Source organism: Pangasianodon hypophthalmus, chromosome 4, assembly GCF_027358585.1.
Source record: "Pangasianodon hypophthalmus isolate fPanHyp1 chromosome 4, fPanHyp1.pri, whole genome shotgun sequence".
Lineage (NCBI taxonomy): Eukaryota > Metazoa > Chordata > Actinopteri > Siluriformes > Pangasiidae > Pangasianodon > Pangasianodon hypophthalmus.
The window spans coordinates 11,467,851-11,495,632 of record NC_069713.1 but is presented as its reverse complement, the minus strand read 5'-3'; the positions used below and the strand labels follow the sequence as shown (position 1 = coordinate 11,495,632).

At 38.7% G+C, this 27,782-nt stretch overlaps 1 protein-coding gene across 5 annotated transcripts in view; it reads left to right on the top strand.

Annotated features, from left to right (window-relative positions):
* Positions 1-27,782, top strand: part of svep1 (sushi, von Willebrand factor type A, EGF and pentraxin domain containing 1) — an 88,055-nt gene that overhangs the window by 49,195 nt on the left and 11,078 nt on the right. For 4 of the 5 annotated variants that reach the window (XM_026936737.3, XM_026936739.3, XM_053233800.1 and 1 more), the window contains 33 exons: positions 1,655-1,786; positions 3,896-4,087; positions 4,260-4,381; positions 4,500-4,605; positions 5,521-5,712; positions 5,859-6,092; positions 7,156-7,317; positions 7,557-7,718; positions 7,927-8,088; positions 8,658-8,746; positions 9,217-9,313; positions 10,093-10,206; positions 10,540-10,653; positions 11,060-11,261; positions 12,465-12,622; positions 13,020-13,221; positions 13,481-13,656; positions 13,826-13,950; positions 15,188-15,311; positions 15,869-16,039; positions 16,330-16,503; positions 16,642-16,761; positions 18,112-18,196; positions 18,355-18,546; positions 18,647-18,814; positions 18,940-19,612; positions 19,749-22,471; positions 22,587-22,815; positions 22,950-23,105; positions 25,065-25,128; positions 25,913-26,086; positions 26,167-26,343; positions 27,545-27,733. In XM_026936737.3, the coding sequence (XP_026792538.3) occupies positions 1,655-1,786; positions 3,896-4,087; positions 4,260-4,381; positions 4,500-4,605; positions 5,521-5,712; positions 5,859-6,092; positions 7,156-7,317; positions 7,557-7,718; positions 7,927-8,088; positions 8,658-8,746; positions 9,217-9,313; positions 10,093-10,206; positions 10,540-10,653; positions 11,060-11,261; positions 12,465-12,622; positions 13,020-13,221; positions 13,481-13,656; positions 13,826-13,950; positions 15,188-15,311; positions 15,869-16,039; positions 16,330-16,503; positions 16,642-16,761; positions 18,112-18,196; positions 18,355-18,546; positions 18,647-18,814; positions 18,940-19,612; positions 19,749-22,471; positions 22,587-22,815; positions 22,950-23,105; positions 25,065-25,128; positions 25,913-26,086; positions 26,167-26,343; positions 27,545-27,733 (8,160 nt within the window). The remainder of the gene's footprint in view (positions 1-1,654; positions 1,787-3,895; positions 4,088-4,259; positions 4,382-4,499; positions 4,606-5,520; positions 5,713-5,858; positions 6,093-7,155; positions 7,318-7,556; positions 7,719-7,926; positions 8,089-8,657; positions 8,747-9,216; positions 9,314-10,092; positions 10,207-10,539; positions 10,654-11,059; positions 11,262-12,464; positions 12,623-13,019; positions 13,222-13,480; positions 13,657-13,825; positions 13,951-15,187; positions 15,312-15,868; positions 16,040-16,329; positions 16,504-16,641; positions 16,762-18,111; positions 18,197-18,354; positions 18,547-18,646; positions 18,815-18,939; positions 19,613-19,748; positions 22,472-22,586; positions 22,816-22,949; positions 23,106-25,064; positions 25,129-25,912; positions 26,087-26,166; positions 26,344-27,544; positions 27,734-27,782) is intronic. The other variant, XM_026936738.3, reaches the window with a different exon arrangement.

The following is a 27,782-nucleotide window of genomic DNA, read 5'->3' as shown; positions in this document are numbered from 1 at the left end:
CTGTGATGAAAATGACAGTTTTATATTTATTCACTCATTCTATGATATGTGTGTCCATAGTAACAATCTACACTAATAACCTACATAATCTAAGCCTAATAATAAACAGAATAAAACACATTGTTACTTAATAAAGAGAAACATATAATAGTTTATAGGGTGAAGTTTTCTCTAAAGAGCTGTTTATTTAACGTTTATGGAAGGAGTCACCACTGTCAGCACTTTGTAAATGTCAGTAAGTGTTCCACCACAGGCAAGGCTTCAGGACAGAGGATTTTACACTTTACAGTTTCTGAGTAAAATGACAAGCTGCATTTTTTTTGTCTTTTAAACTTAAAGTTAATAAAAAAGGATTAGTGGTGAGATTGGTGAAGTGGTTGGTGAAGGAATGACTGTTTGTAGCTGTTATAAGTGAAAACAGGAACAAACTTGTTTCTTGGATATTCCACAACATTAAATGTAACAAAAATTGTTAAAAGTATGGTGTGTTGTTAATTAATAAATTAAAAATGTAATTAATAGGAGATTAATAGGAAATTTACTGTGGTATAAGAAGAATTAAAAAACATCGCATCACAACACCCCGTCGCTGATGATTTTCATATAACAGCCCAGTCTGTCACTGTCATTTTATTCCTTACATAACAAACTTGAATACATTTCTGATTATGAATCGTATTAAAATGTAAGATCTCACATTGAATTTGAAGCAGTTCTGTAAACCTTACCCCTATTTACTCACCAAATACTTGGCACACTAAATTTGGCACTAGTGGATAGCCTTATGGTGCTGCTCCTCAAAAACTGTGTTATAGAGTCAATATTTGTAATATTTTTTATTACATGTCACACAGCTTGTGATTTCAAAAGGGGCTCCATTTTTAACCTGCAAAAGTTAAGCGAAGCATAATATGGTGAAATGTAGGCTTATTGGCATAATAAAACGATCATATAGTAAAAGATCAGATAGCACCCAAGAATCAACAGAAGAAGTGTGAAGAAAAGCAGCAAATTATTTCCGTAATGAATGAATGTTTATTCCAACAACAGAGAATAATACATGGCTAGTCAATAAATTATTTTTTATTTTTTTAATTTAAAACGTATACAGTTATATTATTATTATGCAAATAGCAAAGCAGACAAATCCAAAGGGCAAATGGTGATGGTTCAGGCAATCAACAAAGAAGAAACTAAATAAACTTAACAAACCAGTTCAAAATCAGAATAGAGTGCACTCAGGCTTTTAAAGGAAAGGATCACTAGTGATTAGCCAGGAGTGATACTTTGCAATGAACTGAGGTTTGTGCTGTATATAGTGAAATCGTGAGTGTGTACCAGTGTGTGTGTTTGTGTGACTAGTTGTTTGAGAGGAGAGTGAAGTAAGTGGTCATGTGACAGATCAAGTGGTAAGACATGGAGTTTGTTAATTAGTGGATGATTCTGAAATGGACTTTGTGTTTACAGACGGAGCCAATGTGACCAAAATGTAGACCAGTTAGTAAATTTGGAAAATGGCAGGCCACAGTAAATTAATTTATTCCAAGCCATGTGCATAATGTTAGTGTTTTAATACAACTCATATGGATAATGAAATGTATTTTTTCTATTATAGTAATAAATTTTTATAAATGTAGTTTCTACACTGTTCCAGGTGCTCAGCTGAACATCTCCAGCACCCACTCTTCTGGTGATACATTTCCTGTTGGAGAGACTGCAGTGTATTACACCGCCACAGACCCATCTGGCAACAACCGCACTTGTGAGCTCATCATCACAGTGCAAGGTAAGTAATGTTACAGACTCATGTTTACATTTTGCTCTTTTCGCTTTTTTAGTATGATAAGGTATACATTTACTGAAATTGAAAAAACTGAACTAATTACTGATTAGTGGCCCATATGTTGCTATGCATAGTTCATTCTCAGCACAGATGTGACAGTGACATGGTTGTGTGTGTGGTACTGGTAGGAGTTTATCAGGTACAGCAGCAATGCTGGGGTTCTTAAACTCTTTAAACACACTGCTTGATTGAGAAATAGTCCATCAACTAAAAGATATCCAGCCAACAGCAATGCTGTGGTCACAACCTGACACTGACGAAGAGTCAAGAATAATTAACTCACACTATGCATGTCAAGATGAGCTTAGTCTCTAAGTGTACACCCAAAAGGTGGACCAACATGGTATTGTACTGAAGTGGCCAGTGAATATACGCAATACTTAGGAGTCTCATAAATATTGCTGCATCTTTATACTTTCACATCAGTGCCAGACACAATAACATGTCAGTGTCACAGCTTTTACTAGAAATGGTTCATTACCCAAATAATATGAGCTCACCAATGGTCATATGGTGGTGCCTTTTCCACTGGTGGACAGAATAGAGGCCGTCTAACACACAATGCCTAGTAAGAGAGAGGAGATAACAGTCAGTAATTACATACATATAAAGTCCATATACTGTATTGTATATTATACAGTACTGTGCAAAAGTCTTAAGCACCCTATTTTTGTTTAGTACAAACTTTGTTATAGATGTTTATTTTATGATTTCTACATTATTGATTCAGTACAAAAACATTTTAGAATTCCAAACATTAGTTTTCCAGCACAAAATTAAATGTTACAGAAAAATGTTTGTATGTCAGTAAAGAAAGCAGCATATTACATAAGAGACACTTTTCAGACAAAAAAACATAATGAAGGCTGCTGGGTTTTGCTGCAAAAATAAGAAGCAAGTGCAACAGTCAAAGTCTCCAGAAGAACTGTAGCTGCTTCTGCAAGATGCTCAGTAACACTTACAGCTCATTTCCTTATAAAACTGCACACACTGTACCTGAGACTACTATTTTTTTTTTAAGCGAAGGATCGTCACACCAAATATTGACTTTGTTTCATTTATTACTGTTTACTGCTCTTTATAGTATTTTTTTATGTAGAAACATTTAGCTTCATTATTTTTGAAGGCATCTTTGCTCTGCAGCTTTTCTTTGCATGTGTCTAAGACTTTTGCACAGTACTGTAGGTTTACCTGATAAAACGGTCAGTAAGTGTTGGTACAAGCGAAATTATTTGTGTGGTGGCCTCGGTAAACCATTTTGACATGTTCTACTATATATTGTTCTGAAAACAACAGACTTTCCTGAACTGAAATATGCTTCCCTTTTGCCTGTGTCTCAAACACAAGTCCTAGCATTTTACAATCTGTTTACCTCTAAAAGTGAAAAGGGAGCAAATAGCAAGATTTCATTCTGACTGTGGCGCAGTTGCATCTCAGACATTTTTACAGCCAGCATCCGATTACAAGATTCTATATGTCATAGCACAATGGACATAAGTCTGAATTAATTAGACTGAATTGATTAGTCCATTGTGCTATGACGTAGTTTTCCAGCAACTTGATCAAAGCCCGACATACATGTGGGGAAATCACACTTAGCTATCAAGGATTTAGACATCTTTATGCAGACTGGATGTTTCTACCACCGTATTTGATAAAATGGCTCCTTATACAACACGGTCTTTGCAGGAAGATAACCAATGTAAATAAATAAACGAACAAACATTTCCACATTTTTGGTGAAATATATTCATGAATATATTTCCATTTTGGTGAGATATATTCATGGTTTCTTAAAAATGTTAAAGGATGTTATAAACAGAAATCTGTTTGGCCAAAAACTTATTTCTATCTTTTTTTGGCCATTTGCCAGAATTCAGCCGCAGCGACATCCAATGAGTTTTCCAGACCCACACGTTTAGTTTTTCAGTGTTTTGTTACCAGTTACACTTTTTTTCTTGACATCGTTACCCTCAGCCTACTCATTAGGATTTCTGTAAAGCTACTCTTCTCTGTATAGATTCCTAATGTTCCTGATGTATCTATCCACAGGTTCCACATGTGAGCAGCCGTATGTGCCTGTCAATGCAAATTTCTCCTGCTCTAAGGAAGAGAAGGGAGTGAATTGCACTCTGGTTTGCAAAGAGGGTTACAGTCTTACCCAGAATGCAGTGCACAGCTATTTCTGCCCCAATAATGGCCGATGGGAACCATCACGAGCTCCAGACAGACCAGACTGCTCCCGTGAGTATTCTCCCTCTGATAACTCACTTAATTTTTCTGCCTCATGTTGCTGATCCCACTGGGCTGTAGGAATTCATTTTATCTGTCACATTTCATTATTTATTCCACATACTACTGTAGACAAACTGACGGTCTGTAAAGATTGTTTACTTCAGAGTTTTCTGTTTTTTAGAGAACAGAATAGCCAATAATGGCTTCAAGCCATTTGAGATGCTATTCAAAGCATCACGCTGTGATGATCCAGACCTGCTAAAGTCCTTCACTGGAGATTTCACTAATATTCTAGGAGATATAGTGAGACTTCACAAACACATACACACACACAAAACATTAATAGCATGAACAACACAGACATGGTTTGCTGTGGACCCTCATCATCTGTTGTTTTTCTGTAACAACTAAAATCCTACAGGTTCCTAAAATCTGCAGTGGAGATGAAATCAACTGTAAACTGGAAGTGATGATGCAGGGACAGTGTCTGGAGTACAACTATGATTATCCAAATGGATTTGCCATTGGTGAGAACCCACTGCCTGCACAGAGTCAAAAGTGTTACCATAAATACTGTTGACACTTTCAGTATTTTAAAATATTCAGTTTAAAGCAGAATAACAAAGGATTTAGCTGCCAGAACCCTAATGTAAATTATACTTTATACTACAATAAGTGTCTAACACCATGGTTCTTAAAGTGGGACAAGGAAGCTTAGCCAAGGGGTCCGTAATTTTCTAATTTTATTACAGTAGTGGAAACCACAAAACACCAGAAATAAATTTTAAAAAGAAAGAAAGAAAGAAATGTCTGTAAAATAAATTAAGGAGTCCATGATTTTTTCTTTCTACAGTTCAAGGAGTCCCTAATTGTAATGAGTTTGAGAACACCTAGTCTAATATGCTGAAATGCTAAAATGACAAAATAAAAAATAAATAAATAATAAATGTTTTGAAGTCTTAAATGCCAAAAATAATAAATAAACAATTAAATAAATGATTTTAAAGCACTTAAAAAAGTCTGACCACTTTTTAAAATGTCTATTATTATTATCTATTATTGGGCTATTAGTCGAGTTTTCTGTTAAAATTATTCCTTATACAGTTCTAAGTCTGCTTGTTTTCAAGAAACTTATACCTTACACATTGTTTTGCAAAATGTTGTTAGTTAATAGCAACAGCCTAAAAACCTAGTTACAAATTTAGACTTTAAACAAAGTCAAAATCAACATGTCCAGTTGTAAATTTTAGCCAGCTCTATTATTTTTACAAGTACTGCCATACAATCACAAACGAATATACCTTGAAGTGTTAACTGAAAGAATGGTTAAAATATATGGTTACTTAAATTGATGCTATCTGATTTATATTCACACATCTATATTCACACATTCATAAATCTCTCTCTGTCTCTCTCTCTCTCTCTCTCTCTCTCTTCCTCAGGTCCAGGAGGGTGGAGCAGTAACGGTCAGGACTACGCTTACTTTGATAGTGGTTTTTCTCCAGATCATCAGCACAGCCCCCTCCAGCAGGATGGTGTGTTCCACCATACTTCCCACTTGAGGGGTAAACGTCATCGTGAGATCAGAGGGCCCACACGTGACCAGAAGATCCAGATATACTTTAATATCACAGGTAAAATATACTAATCTTTTAAAATAAATCTGTAGGGAAAAAACACTTTCTTAGCCCCTACAATATCTCAGGTACTCAGGCACTGATCTAAACATTTTAATGCCAAGACTTGGTGCTGTTCTCCCAACATCTCTCCTTTCTCCCAGCAAGCATCCCACTGCCCCTGTCAAGGAATGACTCAGTGGAAGTAGCCAATCAAAAGCGACTCTTGCGGACACTGGAGTTATTGACTAATCGGCTGAAGAGGACTCTGAGCAAACAGCCACTGAGTACTTTTCATGTATCATCTGAGATGATCGTTGCTGACCCTAAGTCTCTGGAAAGTAAGAAGGCCTCTCTGTACTGCCGCCCAGGATCTGTGCTGAAGGGTCGCATGTGCGGTGAGTTACTGAGCTCCCTGCTGCACAAAAAGTCATCACACACCAATTTTTAATAATACACGTTTTACAGTTGTATTTCCTTTATGCTTGTTGTTGTAAACTTTTCAAACATATCTATCTTTTTAGGGACATGGCTAATCAACTTCAACTGTACTAAACAATAAAATCTGTCTTTTCTCTTGATCACACCATGTGCATCTCTATATGATGCATGATAATGACTCCTGCACCTCAGTGGGCTATTCTTACACTTGCTTCAAAGTATTTGATTAGTTTTAATAATATGAATAGGACATAGGGGATTTATAATTTTTCTGCTGTCCGATAGAAACAGTGTGCTATAGAAGAATTTGTTATAGTCTTATTTCTGCTTATAGCACTGAATTTGTGAATCTGATTAGTCAGAAGGTGTTGGTCAATTTTCTATAACAGCAACTCAGACAGTAATCAGACAAGATGCATTTTTTGTCTTATTTACTGTGAGAGAGATAGAGAGAGAGAGAGAGAGAGAGACTGGTCAGGGAATGACTTATAGCTATTATAATGTAACTAATATTAAATGTAACTATAAATGGACAAAACATGCAATGTGTTGTTCTTAGTTAATAAAAAATATAATCACTACAAAAATGTCCGTAGAATAAGAGGAACAAAACACTTCAAGAAATGCAGTAAAATAATGCATGACATATCACACTGCTGTTGATTATTTTCCTCTAACTGCATGTCTCATTGTGCTTTATTTCTATATTTTAGTTGATTTAGTTTATTTTATATTTATATTTTATAGACAGTTCATTCAAATTTTCATTTTAAATGACCTGTTTTTTGTAAAAGTACTTTAACTGGCATTTTGTGCTCATATAAATGCATTCCTGTTATAATTATCCCTTAAAAATGATAACTATAGGATTAATATGCACTTGTGTGTATTGCAGTGTCAGGTATATTGACAGATCACTTAGGGAATAAAACTTTAAATTTCTCTCTGTGCTAAACAGAATAACACCCAGCTGTAATGGTGAGAGGGTGAACTGAAGCCTCTGTCCTGTGTGTCTTGTAGTGCAGTGTCCAGTGGGGACGTATTTCTCGGTGGACTATGCTGAGTGTGAGAGCTGCAGGAGAGGTTCGTATCAGGACGAAGAAGGCCAGACAGAGTGTAAACTGTGTCCAGATGGATTCTCCACCCCTTACCTTCACTCCCGCAGCCTGTCCGAGTGCAGAGGTAGGCGCTTGAGCAAAGCCAGAATTACGCAATCAAGCAATGCAATTAATTAAATCTTTATTATTTTTACCCCATTATTTGAGTCATGACCTCCATCCATTTGGAAACTTTTTTCCTTTTAATCTTTGAGTTGAAGCACTTGTGTGCATTGCAACGTCAGTGTTTAACTTCACGAAATGTTCTATATTAATGGTTATTATTTGTGCATGGTTTTGGTTTGTGTGTGTATGCATCTCCAGCACAATGTAAGCCTGGCAGCTCATCATTCAGCGGGCTGGAGACATGTGAGTCGTGCCCACTGGGTCAGTACCAGCCTGGTTTTGGCTCACGTTCATGTGTGTCCTGCCCTCCGAAAACCTCCACCGTCATCCGAGGAGCCGTGGACCAGAGCGAGTGCGGAGGTGAGCTTCATCTCTGCTACACAGTCATTATCCAGCTCAGCACTATTCCTGATCTGCAGTAATAGAACAGTGCAGCAAAAGGCACATTCCTGTTCCCTAATCTCACCTCATCCCTCAGTATATTCGCCTCACCTCCTACTTCTCTCTCTCCTTTTATTTCCGGATCTCATCTCCTCACTGTCTCTCTTTCTTTCTCTGTTCCATCTAGTTCCATGCTCTGCAGGTCATTTCTCCCGTACCGGACTGGTCCCATGTTACCCCTGTCCTCGTGACTACTATCAGCCTGAGGAAGGACGATCCTACTGCCTCTCCTGCCCCTTCTATGGCACCACCACCGTCACAGGAGCCAGAACCATCCAACAGTGCTCCAGTATTCCAGCTCTATTATTTATAGCCATAGTAAACAATGATGTCCAATTGAATAAAAGAGATTTACCAGAGTGGATAATTTGAGTCTGCTGTGGTTTAAGTAATACCTCAGTTTTTACTCCAGCAAGTCAAAGATTCATCCTTCATTCTATATTAAAAACATTGACAAGGCTTCCCCTTCCCCCAAAACTGGCCCTACTCCTTTGTTTGCAGCTGGAGGTGGAGCTAATGTCCAGGCCAGATATTGCATGTATTATTGACTATATTCCAAATCACAGTTTTCCTAAGGTGTCTTTAATATTATATGATTGCTATAAATGTCAACATTTTTAACTGGAAGGAAGTCTGCTTGTTTGATAACACTGATAGACTCGTGAGGAAGATTCTTCTAACACAAAAGGAAAATTAGCTGCAGGCTGGAAAAGATGATGAGGTTGATGAATGCCTCAGGATAATCTATTCCAGTTCTGATGGCAGACATTTCTCTCAGTTGCTGGCTGTGTCTTATTTTCATTTTCTTTCATCTGTTGTTTTTTTTCTTTTTTTTATCCGTATACCTCTGCATCCCAGCATTTGGCTCTAGTTTCTTGCCTAAGGAGGAAAGTGTAACTACCGCTCCAGAACGTCCTGTGATAAGAGACTATCAGGCCAGCAGTCAGGCAAGTGTGCTGTCTGATTTACAGCTATTTTATGTTTTGGAAAGCATCACAGTCAGGTTTTATATAAGAAATAAAATTCTTGGGGTGTGCTGTTATAAGAAAATAATCAACAATGGTAACAGCCTGCTTTGTTGTTTAAGTTTTTCTTCAGCTAACTTGGGAACAAAATTGTTTTGTGGACATCCACATCGTGTAACTATAAAAGGTTTAAATTCTTGACGTATTGTAAGTTCTGCATTTAGTAACTACCACATGTCATACTTTTACTGTCAGACATTGTCTCGAGAAGCAGCAGCTAAACTGTTGAATACATTTTATAAAAGATACATTTTCTTTAATTAATGAATTATTAATCTTTTTAGCTGATTCATGACAAGTCCTCTCTCTACTCATGTCCTACACTTAATAACAATCTCAGTCAACATGAATAGACAAATTAACAATCTGACCTGCTCTACTTTGCATTTTAGATGTTCCATGAGTGCTTCCTCAACCCATGTCAGAACCAGGGCACGTGTGAAGAGGTGGGAGTGGGTTATGTGTGCACATGTCTCCCAGGGTTCACAGGTAAGACACCTTATACTACAAAGATTTATTTTGTTATGTTTATTATAATAAAAAGGACATTTCCTGACGATGAGTGTGTTTAGAGCTTTTTCTACTACAGATACTAAATGCTTCTCAATTTTTTGGGTACCATCAATGGAGTGTTTTGTACAATTAGAGAATCTAGAGCAAAGGGTGACTAAAATTTGTGAAAGTCATGACTGAATGGAGATAACTGTTACCTTTTAATGCATAACTTAATGATTAGTTTATGGCTATAAATAAGACACATCAGTTTTATGTTGTTATGTTTTATTCTGTAGCGGTGCTTCACATTACTACTTTTTGACTACTACCAGAGACTTCTTTTGAACTTGAAGCAGAGAATAAATACATGCTCTAACCATCTTTAAACATTCTGTATTCATTGTCGATTTTTTTTAACAAGCCATATCGCTGGTTCAATAATCATACAAGAGAGAGAAAATAACATTTTGACAAATCTATGAAAGTCTGAGAACTCTTTTTTTAATCAGCTGCCTTCAGCTAAATAATGTACATAAATGCATGTGATTGGCTGCAACGGAGATTCTGCTACAGAAGCCGCAATTAAAAACTGTAGCTGCTGAACTGCAGAAAATGTTTTCCAAAGTTGATTGATTTTGCTACAGTATTTTTCATGTGCTCAGCTCGATCCCTTTTAATACTTTGCTGGTTCCATGTCCAGTTTCGTTTTTTGTTTTTTTGATTGTGCATATAGTATGTTCAGTATATTCAGTATATCTTCTTTACTTACTTAGGAGCAAAATGTGAGAGTGACATTAACGAGTGCGACTCTGCTCCGTGTCAGAACGGCGGTCTGTGCAGAGACAGAGTGGGAGGTTTCCAGTGCCAGTGCAAGCCTGGCTTTGTGGGTAAGGACCTCACTGCCAACACAGATTTACAGGAGCAAATAGCCACAGAGTGTTGCTGCTTGGCCAATTTCATTTGCTTAACAACTCTGAGCTGGCACAGCTGTTTGAGAAGTCTCAAAGGAAAAGTGACTAGTGAGTGTGGATTTATTGGCTCTGTAGGACACATGCTTTGTCTTACAGCTTTTTTCCATTCAGTCGCTGACCTCGTTCCTGAGACCTGGACATGATTAAGCACATGGCTGCCCTGGCCTTGAAGAGTGTTTTTGTTCATGTGTGTTCATGTGTGTGTATGTGTGTGTGTGTGTGTGTGTGTGTGTGTGTGTGTGTGGGAAGGATCACTGTGTGAAGTTGACGTAAATGAGTGCAGCTCTTCTCCGTGTCTGAATGAGGGAGTGTGTGTGGACGAGGTGAATCGGTTCAGCTGCAGCTGCGCAGATGGATTCACAGGTGAACAGCTTAACTTCAACATATGGAATTAAGACTCTGACACTTTTCAGACAACATGAAGTCATAAAAAAATTAATATATCTGATTAGCAATTATTTGAAATGTCGAATCTCCAAAACATACTCAGTGGAATGTATTATATAAATACAAAGCTTACTCAATGTGCTGAACAGAAGTGTTTTTTGTTTTTTTTTTACTTATTTTGGCTCAGCTGTCAGGGGAAAGCTTGGATTTTTGTTTTTGTCTTCTTTGAGTTTTCCTAGAGGATTTCTTAAAACTGTACTGATATAGTTGACCTGCCACTGCATTTTAAATCATTTGTGCCATTTTATCCCTGCAATCCTAGTACATTCAGTATGAGGACTTCATTCTGAGAATCATGAGCAGCCTAATATTCTACTTGTAGGACCTCGTTGTGAACTGGAGATAGATGAGTGCGAGTCCAGGCCTTGCCAAAATGGAGGAGTGTGTAAGGACCTGGAAGCTGGATATTCCTGCTCATGCAGTCAGGGTTTCACTGGAGAGAGCTGTGAAGTAAATATTGACGAGTGCTACACCGCCCCCTGTCTGAATGGAGGAACATGTGTGGATGCTGTCAATGACTTCAGGTAAATGAAAAAATGGAAATGTTAATCATATGATTGTTTAGTTTTCACTTCTGTAATATTACAGATTGATTGACATTTGATTTAACAAGATGTTGGATCAACCAAAAGATTTTGTTGTGATTTTTGATTGTTTTTATTGTTTTATATAAAAGATGAAAAATTACTTTGATGGCACTGGCATCAGGTTACAATATAGCACAGAGCAAAGTAAAAATTTTAACTGCAAAAATATTCAGATGTGCTGTGATGCTACAGCTTTATACCATATTTCTCTTAACTGTCTCTTTGTCATTACATCCAGCTTGGTTTTGTTCTTGTGCTCTAGTCCTCCATTCCTCAATTCCTACCATCCATTTTCTTCTTCTGGTAGTTTCATGAGTGAGTTTCATGACAATTAATTTTTACTAGTTAACCATTAATTCAAAACAGTATTTGACTAGTCTTTTCAAGACTAAAGTTAAAGCAAAAACTGACTAAAGACATAATTTGTTAGGCTGTTTTATTAGTGCAGCAGATAAATGCTGATCTGATGCTGATAAATGCAACAGCAAAGATTTCATGAAAAATACACCACCATACACAGGCTACAAATTACCTTTCCAGCTTCACTGCTTCTTTAAGCTACACTGTTAACAATTGAAGTCAATCAGTGCAATAAAAGTACAAAATAATAAATCTGTGAATTATATTACACTATTTAAGGACATACCAAATTTTAAAGAGGACTAGTGTGGATGAACTGGCGGCTCTGCTGAAATAGTTGCTTCTGGAACTGAGAGCGTGCAGCGTGGAAGTTCATGTCATTCAACAGAGCCCTTCTTATAGCTCAATAACCAGAATCTCTCACAGATATAGAAAAAGTACCATTGAGGCACTGACCTCAGGATACAATATAGAATAGAGTAAGGTAATAAATTTAGTTGAAAACGTTGTCAAAATTATACGAATTTGCTACAGTACTACTGCTCTGTAACATTGTTGCTCTTAACTCTGTCTGTTTGCTCTTAGTCATGGCATAGAGATATAATATATATAATATTGGGTTAAGGTCCTTGCCAAGTTCAGCCAACCTGTACAGAAATATGGGGTTAGATACCATGTACAGTATACCTGGCCTGGTGTAAGAGATAATGAATTTGACATATTTTGATCTACCATGTTTATATCAGCCACAAATGCTTTCTCACTTGTGTTCTTTCTCAGGTGTGATTGTGTGAGTGGGTTCAGTGGGAAACTGTGCCAGCTTGATGTGGATGAGTGTGAGTCTAACCCATGTTTGAATGGTGCCACTTGCAAGGATGACGTTGGGAGCTACAACTGCCGATGCCCTCCTGGGTTCAACGGAACCAGGTGTGAGACAGGTATAAACACCATGGCTGAGAAACAGATACAGAAAGACAGTAAGGAGAGGGTGTAAGACAGTAAGAATTCTAAAAGGCTGGATCAGTGGTTTTTCAGAACAGTAGGAAGTATTTTCAAATCAAAAAATAGCTACATGTAGTAAACAGGGAGTAACCATAAGTGAAATGCATGTTTTGTGGTTTGTTCAAACAAAATGTTTCCACTCACAGTGGAAAATTTACCGAGTTCATGTTCATTAATCATTTACACCACTCAATTAATACTTATTCAAGGCACTGTAGTTAATCAGATAGTGTTTATGAAAAATGGACACACTTACCTCTTCACACAGGGTTTGCCTGTTTCCCTGATGTTTGTTGTCCTATAATATTTTTTCCTGTTTTTTTCTATTTCCAGAAATGTCTTCCTCCTTCAACCTGGAGTTTGAGGTGTCTGGTATTCATGGTTATGTGATGATGGATGGGATGATGCCAGCGCTCACTCAGATCACCTGCACATTCTGGATGAGATCATCGGACACAGTCAACTACGGAACTCCAGTCTCATATGCCGTGGATGGGGGCAGTGACAACGCCTTTCTCCTCATAGATTACAACGGGTGAGAAGTCTTTTTTTTTTTCATTTCATTATACTGATCAAACCTTTGTATTGGAAACAGAATACATTAAAATGTGCCAACAGAATTGGCACATTTTAAAATAATAGTAAGTATGTGCTTGTGTGTAGCACAGTGTTTATCATTATCACAAACATAACATTAATATTATTTGACAGATATTTTAGCACTGGATTTTGAGGCTTATATGTAAATAAATAATATTTATGTAAGCCTCAACCTTTCTCCTGGGGTCATTTAGTTGGGTGCTGTATGTGAACGGGAAAGAAAGGATCACAGACTGTCCAGCGGTGAATGACGGCCGGTGGCACCACATTGGTGTGACATGGAGGAGTACAGATGGTGACTGGAGGATTTATATCGATGGAAGCCCTTCTGATGGTGGGAAGGGTCTGTCCATGGGTAGCACCATACCAGGTACAGCAATACCACCCAGACCTTTAATATGTGTAAATGAGGAAAATGTGTCAATACAAAAATGTGTTTCTTATTTGTACCTCTTATACTACAGTTTTTCATCTTTAAGCTGCAGTGGATTATAGCTACATCATGACTAATCCTTATTTGGTCTCTGTAATCTGTGTAGGAGGTGGTGCTCTGGTGCTGGGACAGGATCAGGATCAGAGAGGCGAGGGCTTCAATCCAGTTGAGTCCTTTGTTGGTTCTCTCAGCCAGCTCAATATCTGGGATTATGTCCTCTCACCACAGCAGGTACCTCTGTGCTAAATAAGCCATTTGTTCCATTTCATATTTATCTGGCTTTTATCTGCAATATATATATAATATATTTAATAACAAGGCCTTCAATTCACATATGGCTTCAGCCTCAGTGGAGCTTTAAATAAAGGCTTCAATTAATCACGAATAAGTCATAAAAATATCTAGTGGCACCGCTGATTGCGCCGGGTAATTCACAAGGGTTTTTGTTCTCCACTCTTTGTTCCTAGATGAGATCCCAAAATAGGAATGTATGATCTCATGTGATTAATGAATGAGATCAGTGCTCTACTTCTCTTCTGAAGTGCCTCTAAATCAGTTGTGGCTGAGCACCATCCTTCCCTCAGTTTCGTTCTTTTCTTAGTAGCTTTTAATGATAAAATTTCTAATGGTGGATGTTAGATTTGGACATTTTACAATATTCTCAAAAGAAAGCATTTGTTCAAAGGAAACCATTCTGAAGCCGCGATTAGCTATGTGGACACAGGGGTCTGGAGATCGATAGTATCCGAAGGTTTTTTCTTTACCTTCTGCATAGCATCTCCAATTCAAAGTCAGTATACAGAAAAACCTACATTCCAAGACCCAGTCAGCAGTAATGATAGGTTCTCAACTGACCTCAGAACAGCTAAAGAGGACACTATAGGTTTGCCTTAAATTACAGGCTAACATCTGACATAGATATGATATAAATGTAAAAGTTTACATGAGACTGTCCGATAAAAATGTGAATGTTCATGAGCGTGATTGTCAACCTACTCGTAACATTACTAGCCAAATCAGCTAGCCATTTGCAGTGACATCAGCTGATGTACCCTGCATTACCTTCAGATACATGGCATTTAATGTATGCATTTTTAACAATTGCTGAAGAGACACAAGAAAGAAAAGGAAGACAAGCACTCACACAGAGAAAGAGATAACTGTAAACTCAAATATTTAACTCAATAAAATAAATATGTCTAACTGGAGTCAGAGAAGTTTATGAAAAAATGGAAGTACATAACATAACAGAGATTAAAAATGAGCAATTGGTGTACTGTGCATTTCCCATTGTGTATAATAAATATGAAGTGGGTCATGTTTCTGCAATGTGGACCTCACAAAACTTTGGATCCTGGTTATGGGCCTGAGTATGGAACAGCAATCCAGGATTTATGTTTTGGAGTGTTGGGTCAGTGTTTTCCAAACTTAAAGCTCACATGCCTGGTTTCCTCTTACTCTTCCTCAGATTAGGTCTCTGGCCAGCACTTGTCCTAGTGACCTACAGAGAGGGAACGTGTTTGCCTGGCCTGACTTCCTACATGGTATCACAGGTCGAGTCAAAACCAGCCCTAAGAGCATGTTCTGTGCTGGTGAGCAAATCTGTGTAAAACACTGTTTATCATGATTTTACTGTGAATTTGCATTAATTCAGCAAATATTTGTCTTTTTACAGGCACATTAAACTTCATAATTTGTTAATAATGAATCCTTTGGGGAAAGCAATCTATTTGAGTGCACAGGATGGTCAAAATGCAAAAACTTATCAGCAGTTTTGTTGCATTTATTTAAATAACAGGTGGAGGTGAAAATTTTTGAATTAGTAGTAGACAAGTGTTATTGTGTCTTAAAGTGCAAGAGTCTATCCTGTACTGTTATTCAAATGCAGACCATGAAAAAAAAACTGCTTGTCTTCTTATACCAGGTTACACCAGGGCGTGTGTAGAGGGTTGGGGGACTTTTTCCAATTACACTGAACCTGAATTTCTTTATTAGGATAAATGGCATATCTTATGATGTTTTTGTGGAACTGTCACATCAAGCAATGTATTATATAAAAACTTTAATGGTCTTTTAAACAAATTTTGGGTGACTAAATAGTAACCAGGACTGTTTAAAAAAAAAAAAAGATATTATTCTACTGTGTTAGATTGCCCCCTGCTGCAAGATACTGTACCCAACTTGCGCTCCTCCAGTCCAGCTGTGAAGCCAGGCTCTCAAGTGAAATTCTCCTGCAATCCTGGATATTACCTGGTGGGGGAGCCAGTACAAAAGTGTCTGAACAAAGGAGCATGGAGCCATGCACAGCCTCGCTGTGAACGTGAGTGTGTAAGCATAAAATTCAGTTATTGATAAAAGGCAGAACAGACACACTGACACAGACACACAGGATTTCACAGTAGTACAAGGCATTTTCAGCAGAAAGAAAAAATGTTTTGTGATTTATTATTATGTTCTGTAGATATTCTATCAATACAATGACAGAAGAATTATTACCCAAAAACATACAATCATTGGATCTTTGCAATGTAGTAATTTGATTCAGTAAAATTGGATTATTGCTTCTGTCCCTTTATCCATATCCCAAATGTATGACACGTTTCTGTGCAGGCGTGAACTGTGGCACACCTCCTGCTCTGCTGCATGGTCAGTATCATGGGGAGGATTTCACTGCTGGGAGTTCAGTGCTGTACCAGTGCAAGCCTGGCTTCTACCTGCTCGGTGAGAGCAAAATGCAGTGCGGCAACAACGGTAAATGGTCCGGAAACCTGCCTGCATGTCTGGGTAAGAGAGACTAAGCCAATCTGAAACTGGAAATGTGTTTTGGCACTTTCAGTTCCTTTCACACTTACATCCTGTAAGAATATAATACATTTTTGTAACACCTATGTGTCTCCATGTGTATGCCTGTATATATTGCAGATATGGATGAGTGTGCCTTGGGCTCTGACTGTGATGAGAATGCCAGCTGCCTGAACACTGATGGCTCATACATCTGTACCTGCATTTACCCCTTCACCGGGGATGGGAGGAGCTGCACAGGTAGCTACAGGACTTAATATTACATAATACAAATAAATGTTCTGCTTTGTTAAATTAATAGTTAATCCAGAAACCAAATTTACAGTTTTTCACTTACCATAAATGTAGCTGATCAACTAAAACATGGAGGCAGATAGAACCCTAAGGTAACATAGTGTGCTTGGTGGTCTCTGGACCAAATGTCTGAGGCTGACAATAACCAAGTCACACTTTTATGGGATTTATTGGGAGAAATACAAAACAATTTGGAGCTCCAAACAAAAGTTATGCAGTGCCTTTATTGCCAAATCTCTTTCTGCCCTCAGTTTCTGGAACGTCACAGTCAGCCCCCTCTCATGCATCTCTAGTTCTGAGCTCACACTTAATTCCAAAATAAGCACAATGTGCTCAATGAAAAATAGGCAACTCATAAGTAATTAAGCCAATGTGCAATCAGGGTTTCATTTTGTGCCAGTCTTATGTTAATTAGGTGACATGTACTTGCGTTCATTTGCATGCATGTTCTTAGTCGACCACCCATTTAATCAACCATCCACAACGCCCAGGAAAGGTCACAACAATGCTTGGAATTAGTACTTTTACACTTAAATATTTCCATATGGTGTGGAAGTTAAAACCCTGCAGGATAGAGTGTTCCTAAAACGGGCCAACTAGACTGAAATCTTATGCACTAGGAAATCTTGCATGTTGGCTTAATTACTTCAGGACACACTGCAGTTCTTCAGTTTCTTTTAATGAATTATTATTTTTTATTATTATGCACCGTCATACAGTTAAGATCAGGCTAGGAACTGATGTAAGCAGTTTGAAATGAATGAATCAACAAAAAAGTGTGACAATCTACTCAATCTGATAGTTCCTCTTTCTCCAATTTCCTCTTTCTGCATGAAGACAGCAAAAAACAAACATAGATTAGATAGTCTATTTTTAAAATGCATCCAATTTGTCCTCATGTTTTAGGGCACTATCATCCAGCATTATCTGCTATTCAAATCATTCTTTAATCAAACACACAATCATAATAGCAGTTGGATAACCAGAGCTCAACAATATGTTTTTGATCTTAATAGATAGATTCACATGATCTGATGAAGCTTTGTGTGTTAATTGCTGGAAGAGTTTGGATAGGCTCCTTGCACTGTTGGCACACTGAGAGACTGGCCCATACTGGAAAAATGCAGATAAGCCATATGCTTCTTGTGAAGCATCTGCTGCTCCTGTCTATGCCCTGTAAAATAAACAAGATGAAATAGGCAATTTGAGCAATACAAGATGGAAAAAAATTTTACTGTTAGGGTTAGGGTTAAGGTTTTAGACTGTTTTAAATGAATGTTTTTTTGATTCTTTCAGCACTGTCATGTAGTCCACCTACAGTTCCAAAGTATGGACTCTTGGAGGGAACAAACTTCACATACAGAAGCAAGGTGACTTTCAGGTATCACTTTTAGTGCTAGAAGAAGAGTTAATTATGAGAAGCATCTTAGTTATTCTCAGGAAACTATTTTCTCCATTTTCATATAATCAAATACTGTCATTTATATAGAATAAAATAAATAATAAATAAAAAATTTCCATTTTATTTTCCTAAAACAGCTGTGAGAAAGGTTATATCCTCCAAGGGCCAACAGAGATACAGTGTCAATCTGACCTGAAGTGGAATAGAGTTCCACCTAGCTGTCAACCTGTGACCTGCAGCGAGCCTCCTGCTGTGGACTACGCAGACTTCAGTCTCAACGAAAAAGTTTACTTGTCAACTGTGACATACACCTGCATTAAAGGATACAGGTAAAATGAGGGAAGCGAGACTTACAATATCAATATTTATGAATGAATAGTAAGTATACCTTTTATGGCAATAATGTGTTAATAACTATCTGCTGTAAAGATTGCAGGGCCAAGGGGAGCTGCAGTGTGAAGCTTCTGGAAAATGGACCTCCCCTGCTCCTGCCTGTGCCAGAGTGAACTGTGGGGAACCACCTCCCTTAAAGGATGCAGTTGTCAAAGGAGACAATTTCACTCTGGGCAGTCAGGTGCACTACATCTGCAAAGAAGGGTAACTATACCACAGTTCTTTCTTACACATAGTTTGAAAAATATGAATGGTATGTATTTATTTATGATCCTATATATGATCTTACCAACTCTGTAGTAAAAACAACTATATTTAATCACATCCAGATACACACTACTTGGTACTGAATCCCAGGAGTGCCTACCAAGTGGTGAATGGAGCCGCGAATTTTCCCAGTGTGTGCCCCGTTCATGTGGACCACCACCACCTGTTGACCATGCACATCCTGACACTGGACACAAACTGTTTGGCGACACTGCTATCTACTTTTGTGATGATGGCTACACCGCTGGCAACAACACCAAGTTGTTCTGCAATGCAGAGGGCATTTGGGCACCACCTGACGGACACAGTATCCCGTACTGCATTGCCACCTTCTGCCAACGCCCACCTAATCTACCTCATGCTATTCTAGACTCCATTTATAAGCCCAAATATTCTAGTAACACAGAGGTCAGCTACAAATGTGAGGAAGGCTTTATGCTCAATACCACAGCAACTGTGAAATGCTTAATGGGAGGAGAGTGGTTACCTTCACCTACAGATATTGGCTGTGTGCCCATCAGATGCTCCAAGCCAGAGAATATTGAGAGGGGTTATGTCAGTGGGACCAACTACAATTTTGGAGCTGTGATTGCATATAGCTGTGATAAGGGCTACTACATCCGAGGGGAGAAAAGAAGGACTTGTATGGCTAATGGAGAGTGGGGTGGAGTCTTACCAACTTGCCAACCTATTAGTTGCTCTAGCCCACCTCATCTGATTAATGGCTACATTCAGGTGATGGATAAAATTGTTGTACAGTTATTCACGTTGAAATACATATTAATAGTAGATCATAGTTTGTGTTTACTGTCTGTTTGGTTGCCATTCCATAACTTGCTGATAATTGGTCTATTTTGTTTATCCTTTCCAGGACTCCACAAGGAAAGCCAACTATGTATACAATAGTAAGGTGACATATACTTGCAATGCAGGTTATCGCCTCATAGGGAAGGCTGACCGTATATGCATGGCCAACAAGCAATGGTCCAACCTTGATCCCCCCATTTGTAAGCTTTTAACCTGTCCACAACCTCCAGATATCTTGCATGGGCACTACCGTGGCTCCATATTTGAAGTGGGAAGTAAAGTGGAATATGTCTGTGATGAGGGTTATGAACTCAATGGAGATGCAGTATGGACCTGTTTAAAATATGGGAAGTGGGACAAGACCAAAACTCCTCATTGCTCTCCAGTTCAATGTGTGGAGCCACCTTTAGAGGAGAACCATCTAGTATTACGAAGCTTGGATTCAAACTCAGGAACTGTGGAGCTTTCCTGTGAGGATGGTTATGTACTTCATGGAGCAAAAATTCTTCGATGTACCCCATCACAAGAATGGAATGATTCTTTTCCTGTCTGCAAGCAGGTGTCTTGTGGTCCACCACCAGAGGTTTCCTTTGGTGATCCATCATCAGCATCCACCTATTTTGGCAGTGTAGTTACCTACTCCTGCATGGCTGGTTTTACCCTTCGAAAAGAAGCTTCTGTTAGTTGTCAGGCAGATGGACACTGGAGCACCCCACATCCAGAATGCATTCCTGTGGAGTGCCCACATCCTGAGGAAATATCAAATGGTATAGTAGATGTGCAGGGACTTATGTATCTTAGCACTGCACTGTACAGCTGCAAGCCTGGATATGACCTAGTGGGCAATTCAACTGTGATATGTGGTCAGAATGGCCTCTGGATTGGAGGAGTACCTGCTTGTCATCCCGTTGAATGTCCTCCGCCCAAAGACATCCCGAATGGCTTTGCCAAGTTCTCACAACTTCTGTTTAGCAGGTCTGTTACTTACACCTGTCAGCGAGGATATAGGCTAGAAGGTCCAGAGACTCTTACCTGCCTGGAAAATGGTAAATGGGACAAGGAGGTTCCATCTTGCCAACAAATCTACTGCTTGCCTCCCAAACCAATTGACAATGGCTTTGTTGAAGGTCGGGATCATAAGTTTGGTGTGACTATCTTCTATAGCTGCTTCCCAGGCTTCTTGCTTGTGGGGCAGAGCCACCTTACCTGTGAGGAACATGGTTGGTCAAGTTCAGTCCCCACTTGCTCTCCAGCAGACTGTGGCCTTCCTCCACACATTGACTTTGGTGATTATTTTAAAATTCAAGATCCATCTGCTGAGTTGACTGGTGACAAACCAGCAGACACCCCTTCACCAGCAGACACTAGCTTCTTGCATGGAACCATGGTAGAGTATCGCTGCCATGCAGGCTATGAAATGAGTGGTAGAGTTGCTTTGTTGTGCCAAGAGGATGGCATATGGAATGGGACAGCTCCTAAGTGTGTACCTGCTAAGTGTGATACACCCCCTGATCCTGAACATGGATCAGCAACAGTAACAGATACTGTACTGGGAAGATTAGTGGAGTACAGCTGTGATGAAGGGTATGAGCTGGATGGCCCAACAGTACAACAGTGTATCTCTGGACATCAGTGGAGTAATGAACCACCCCAGTGTGTTCCTGTCAACTGTGGTGACCCAGGGGGCATTGCTAATGGTGAAGTGATAGGAAGTTATTTTCACTTCAAAGGAGTGATACAATATGAGTGCCATGCTGGATTTGTCCTACAAGGTTTAGAAACTAGGACTTGCCAAATGGATGGTAAATGGGATGGCAAAGCACCATGGTGTAAAGCTGTGTCTTGTGGACGTCCTGTGGTCTCAAGTGATGTGTTAATTAAAGGAGATGATTATACATTTGGCAAGCGTGTACTCTTTAGCTGCCACAGTGGGTTTATACTGCACGGGACACACACTAGTGTTTGCCTTCCTAATGGTACTTGGAGTGAAAATGCCCCTAAGTGCTTCCCAGCTAACTGTGGTCAACCCCCTATCATTCAGAATGGCCATGTCACAGGAACAAATTATGGTTATAATGGCAAAGTGAGATATGAGTGTAATGTGGGTTATACATTGGTAGGAAACCCCACACTCGTTTGTGGAGGTGATGGATTATGGGATGACCCTCCACCAAGATGTGATATAGTCACGTGTGACCCACCTGAGGACATTAGTCATGGCTTTCTAAATGGCTCAAGTTTTAATTTTGAGGATGTGGTGGAATATGTTTGTTTCCCTGGTTATGAGACAGTTGGCAGTCCAATTCTGTGTTGTGCAGCAGATGGCACCTGGCTTGGGAAAGTGCCAGAATGTCGGCCCTGTATATGCAACCCACCAGTACTGAAGTTTGGTGCCGTGCTTGGTCGGGATCACACCTGTGGGGCCAGTGTGTGGTTCCGTTGTGATGAGGGCTATACAATTCTTGGGCCCACTGAGTCTGTGTGTGACAAGGGTGGATTATGGAGTCCAGGGGTACCCATTTGTAGCAGGGGCAGATGTCCTACGCCTCCTCCTGCAGTACCCAATGCTGTTGTGCTGGGTGGTACAGTTGTACCTGATGGAGTCACCTATGGATGCAGACAAGGATACCGTTTACGTGGCAACCCATATCTCTCCTGTGGAAGGTTGGGTAGGTGGGAAGTGCCTAGTCTACACTGTGATCCTGTGTCTTGTGGAGAGCCCCCTCCAGTTCCAAATGCAGAGATTGTGGGATCTGAGTTTACCTATGGCAACAAGGCTAAGTACAGGTAATATAACTTATGAAAATGTATAACTTGCACATGTAAAAAGTAATGATAATCTCCCAGTTAATGTTATATGTATTTTTACAAGTTGTGTTTCTAATGATTGTCTTTGTTTAAGGTGTAAAGAGGGGTACAAGCTGGTTACACAAACAGACACAGTCAACTGTCAAAGTGATGGCACTTGGTCCAAACATAGTGTGAGGTGTAAGCCAATACCATGCAGCCTTCCCACCAACCTAACCCATGTTGTGGTCACAGGTAGCCAGCTCACACCCGTAGGAGGCATTGTTACAATATCCTGCATGCCAGGATTTTATCTTGAGGGGGCAGCACTATCAGAATGTGAGGTATGCCTTGATTTTTGCATTTAACTTTAATTTTCAGTTAAACATTGTGCTTGACTTAAAAAAAAAATCTATAAGAAGTAAAACAGTTTCGGTATAAGAAGTAAAACAGTTTCATTGATTATTATTTGATGTAGCTTTTTGGCAGATGGTCTCCATCATTCTCCTCCAATTCATGTGTGCCTGTCATCTGTGAAAAGCCCCTCCCCATTCTCCATGGTAATATTAAAGGGGACAACTACAATTATGGGGACATGATTGTGTACACCTGTTTGCCAGGGTTTGAACTACAGGTAAGATTTATATTTTATATAATGAAAATGTGCTTTTCAATATAGTTAGATCTGTCTGAAATAGAGTGCACAGTTTTGTTTACTTTCTACTAGCTAATTCTATCAGTAAACCAACTAAATAAAGCTATCAATAATGGTAGTTCAACACTCTCAGCCCCATGGTGGCGTTTCGCTAAAAAACAGCATGTTTTTCCTACTGTAAGATACATTCATTTGTATCCACTTGCAGGTGCTGTATTTTATATAGCATATGAGATACTGGATATAAATTGACATGCTAGTTTGTACTGACTTGTCAGTTCAATTAAGCCAACCAACACAGCTCACATGTTGTAGCTTAATGATGGCTGGGATATCCCCAACCGATCAAAGGGTCATTAAGACCTGTAAGTGGACAGAGATGCACGTTCGTCTCCTGAGAACAACTCAGCTAATAGCTCCAAGAGAATGGTTCTTGGAAATTTAAATCGGCTCATTAGCCAGTCATCATGGGAAGGAAATCTCTGTGGTGTCTAAAAAACATGTTCTCACCTTGTTCGGTTAGCGTGGTCTTCCAACAATACCAAAAACACCACTGTGCCATAGCCTATGCATTCGCTAGCCTATTTGTATCATTCTGCATCCTGTTAATAGATCTGTGAATATGTGAAATTACTTCACAGCTGTTTACAGCCTGTAATTACAGCCTGTAATTACCCACAATTAATACCAACACATAACAATTTACTATTTTGTTTAGATAGGGGATTAAACAAACAGTAGACTGCAAATAGTTAATTGGAGCAATACATATCAGTACATAGAAACACACTAATTAATCAGTCCAAATAAATAAATAAATAAATAAAATGTTTTAATGCTTCTCATGTCTAAGTAGTCTTTATGCAGTTACTATGGAGCTGCATAATTTGATATGAACTGTACAGTAAAGTGTGATTTGCACATTTAGCTGTAATTCTCTGCATATCCACAGGGTGTCACTGTTTCTAAAATGTTGTAGCTGGCTCAACGCATCGGTCAAAGCTTCTGTAAATATACGCTCAACTTCCGGCCAAGTCTTTCTTTATAAATCCTGGATTCTGCGTTGGAGGTTGCATACGGACATGTCAGACCCATTTCTGTGTGTACGCACTCTTTATAAATGAGGCCCTTGATGTCAGAGAATAACAGACATGGTGGAGGCTAGTAATATAACACTGCGGTGGTTTTCAGCATCGTCCATTACTTTCTAACATCTGGACAATAATTAGATAATGTTGCACACTGACATGTCCCCTGTGTACAGTATAAACTGTAGAGGGTATTATCTTGCTTATACCATGGATATATAACTGCATTTAAATAAAGAAGCTCAGTATAAAATATATTTCTTATTCATAACAGGATTACTGTATATGAGAATAGCAAACCCAGTGCCATTTTGTTTAGATTACTGTAGTCTCTCAACCCACTTATCAATGGGGTACCATTATATGATTGTTGTTATGATTATGCCTCAGAGGGCATGTTCTTATCACTTTTAATTAAAACTTTCCCATTCACTGTAGCCTATAAATAAGTAATTCTTGAAACCAGCATAGGCTGAACCATTATTTATGATTGTTGTCATGATTCTAATCCTACAAGGTTACAGAACATCAGATTTATGATTTATGATTTATGACTGAGATTACATTTTTAACAGGATCAACATTAGAATTGTGGGGAAAAAATCATTAAACTGGCATATAATAACTTATTTTGAAAGGATGCATTTACAAAGTAAAATTATTTTCAGGCCTGACAGAGGCAATTATGGCACTATAGCAAAGGCTTATTTAAGAGAGGCAATACAAATATTTTGTAAAATAAAATGCAGGATTGTGCATTACACTCGAGAGTGACTATTCCGAACAAGCTTTATATATCAGTCCTGCCTCCTTTTTAAAGTCTTTATTGTGTTTCATCAATTCATCTTAGGGTCATGATGTTCAGATCTGTCAGGGAGACAGAACCTGGAGTGGCAGTCCACCTGAGTGTGTTGGTGAGCCTATGTTGTGTTTCTTCATCATAGACTCACAATATCTCTCCACATGTCTGAGTTGTTATTGTGTCATGCAGTTCTTTCCAATGACTGTATATATGACTGGACTTGTAACAGGGATTCAAAAGTGAAGCCAAAAAGTCCTTTTCAGTTGGTACCTTATATCAGCTACTTATATTACTTTGATTAAAATGATGGATCATGTCAGCTAGCTAGCAAATTGTAGCTCAGTCAGTCACTCAAAGCTCTAAAATCCTTTGCTGGCAATAGTAAAATCAATATACTTGTGAAAATTATATGACTACAATGTAGCATTTTATTTATTATTTATATATTTATTTTTATTTATTCATTAATAATGCTGTACTTGTTACTTTAAGTTAGCCAATTCGCTATCTTCAATTAATATTCAGCATGCACAAACAAGGTTCATCACCAGTATGGGCATGTGACAGGCAGAGCCACTGTCTGACCGGTGCATGCTTTGTCTCCAAGGTCTCTACTGTGCAGAATCTGGCTCCAGTTTTCGCAAAATGGCAACTCGCATTTCAACCGATAAAGGCTTCAAAATCACACAATGGGAGTAAATGGTGCCATGTTGTCCATTCATATATACAGTAATTGGTTCTTTCTTATTTGGGGCTAAGAAATTTGATGTACAGTATGTAATACACCATCTACCAAAAGTCACTGTAATGGATAATAGTTATGCATTTTAGCTCAGTTCCTTGGGTATATAAGATTTACATGGAATAACTTTTTTTGCTTTAAACTTGATTTTCAGCAGCTTCATGTGGTCCTCCACCCATTGTCGAGAATGCCATTTCTGTGCCAACCGGGGAGTCATACCAGAGTAATGTAACCTATATTTGTAATGCTGGGATGAACCTGATTGGCCCACAGAACCTCACATGTCAGGCTGATGGAACATGGAGCTCACCTGCACCAACATGTGAGGGTAAGAAAGCTGCTTTAATTATGGGTGTTTGTGTTTAGCAAATGACTGAAACTGCAGTTCATTGAATATCTTTGTTTCAGCCTCCAAAGGCTGTGAAAGGCCTGAAGGATTATTAAATGGGAAGATTCAGGAACAGAGCCTGGTCAGCTGGAAAGCTCTTGAGTTTTTCTGCAATAAGGGCTACAGTTTACAGGGGGAGTCCCTTGTTGTCTGCATGGGAAATGGGTCTTGGAGCTCACCTTTTCCCATATGTACACGTAAGGCTACCCGTTACAATCATTCCACATGCTACATCACATCACCTGCAAATCACCTACTCTTAATGAGATCTAAATGGTACAGTTCAGAAGAAAAATTATTCATTCATCAGTAAATGCTTTAGCCTGGACATGATCAAAGTGGATTCAGAGCCTAGTGGCAATTTAGAATTGATGCACCAAAAAATAAAAATAAATAATCAAATGTATGCACAATACACACAGCTTGTGTTGCAGTGAAATGGACATATACCAAATCAGTTCAGTTTGTAATCAGTGATGTGCCACAGTCAGAATGGATTTTTGGGGGTTAACAGTTTTAAAAATGCTAGAGATACAGAGATCTGAAATATATTCAAAAGAGAAGCATATTTCAGTTCAGGAAAGACTGTAGTTTTCATAACTATATATAGCCTGGATTTCCCAGGCTGCTGCACATTTGTACTCACTGATGACAAAGCAGACTTTATAGGATTTTTTTTCTTATAATTTTCTTTCTTACAAAACGGATAGTTTTGATTCTAAAACCTGATCGGCGTCACATTTGAAGCCATTGTAAAATACTCGATATCTGCACACCTGTGACCACATCACAATAATTGTATTCTGTTTTAATGCACCAGATTTTAAACCAATAAAACCATTACAATTAAGGTATTGTACTGTCCACAGAATGCCTTTACCTTTGCCAGTTATTTTGCTTAGCAACCAAAGCTTACTGTTAACAGACTACATAGCATGGGAAAAATTGCTTATTGTGAATGTTGTTAATAATAAATTGGGTTGAATTTTATTATATTGTGTTTCACTGCTTTATAAAAGCAAGTCATTCAAGGGTGTGTGCTACAGTGACTTTATCATGCGTAAGAGGGTTTGAGGTTTCGTTTTGTGCCTAAGAGCACCCCTGCATGTGATAAATTCACTGTAACACATACCCTCTTATGGCTTATTTGCTTTATTTTAAATATTAATGCAATTTTAGAAGCACATAGAATGAGATGCAGTCTGGTCCAATTCCTTCTTGTTTATACATAAGTGTGAGGTCTCTTACTGTTTCTAATGTTCCCTTAATGTTGCCCACAACAGTTCACTCAGAATTTTTTTTATCACCGTGTGGTTAGGAGAGCATTTTCCTGCAACTAATTTACAACACTGAGTGAAATTCAACAGACATCAATGAAGTACTTTCCTTCCTCTTCAGCCCAGTCATGCCCTCCGCCTCCTGGATTAACAGGGAACAACGTCAACACCACATTATTCCTGGTGGGTCAGACAGTGCCAGTCAACTGTCCCAAAGGTCAGCAGGTCAAAGGGCGTCACGGCCAAGGCACTGCCATCATAACCTGCAGGAGTGACCAGACCTGGACTCCAATCAGGGCAGTTTGTGAGAGTAAGTAAACATCATCTCTCAGCACTATTACTACCCTACACCTACTAAA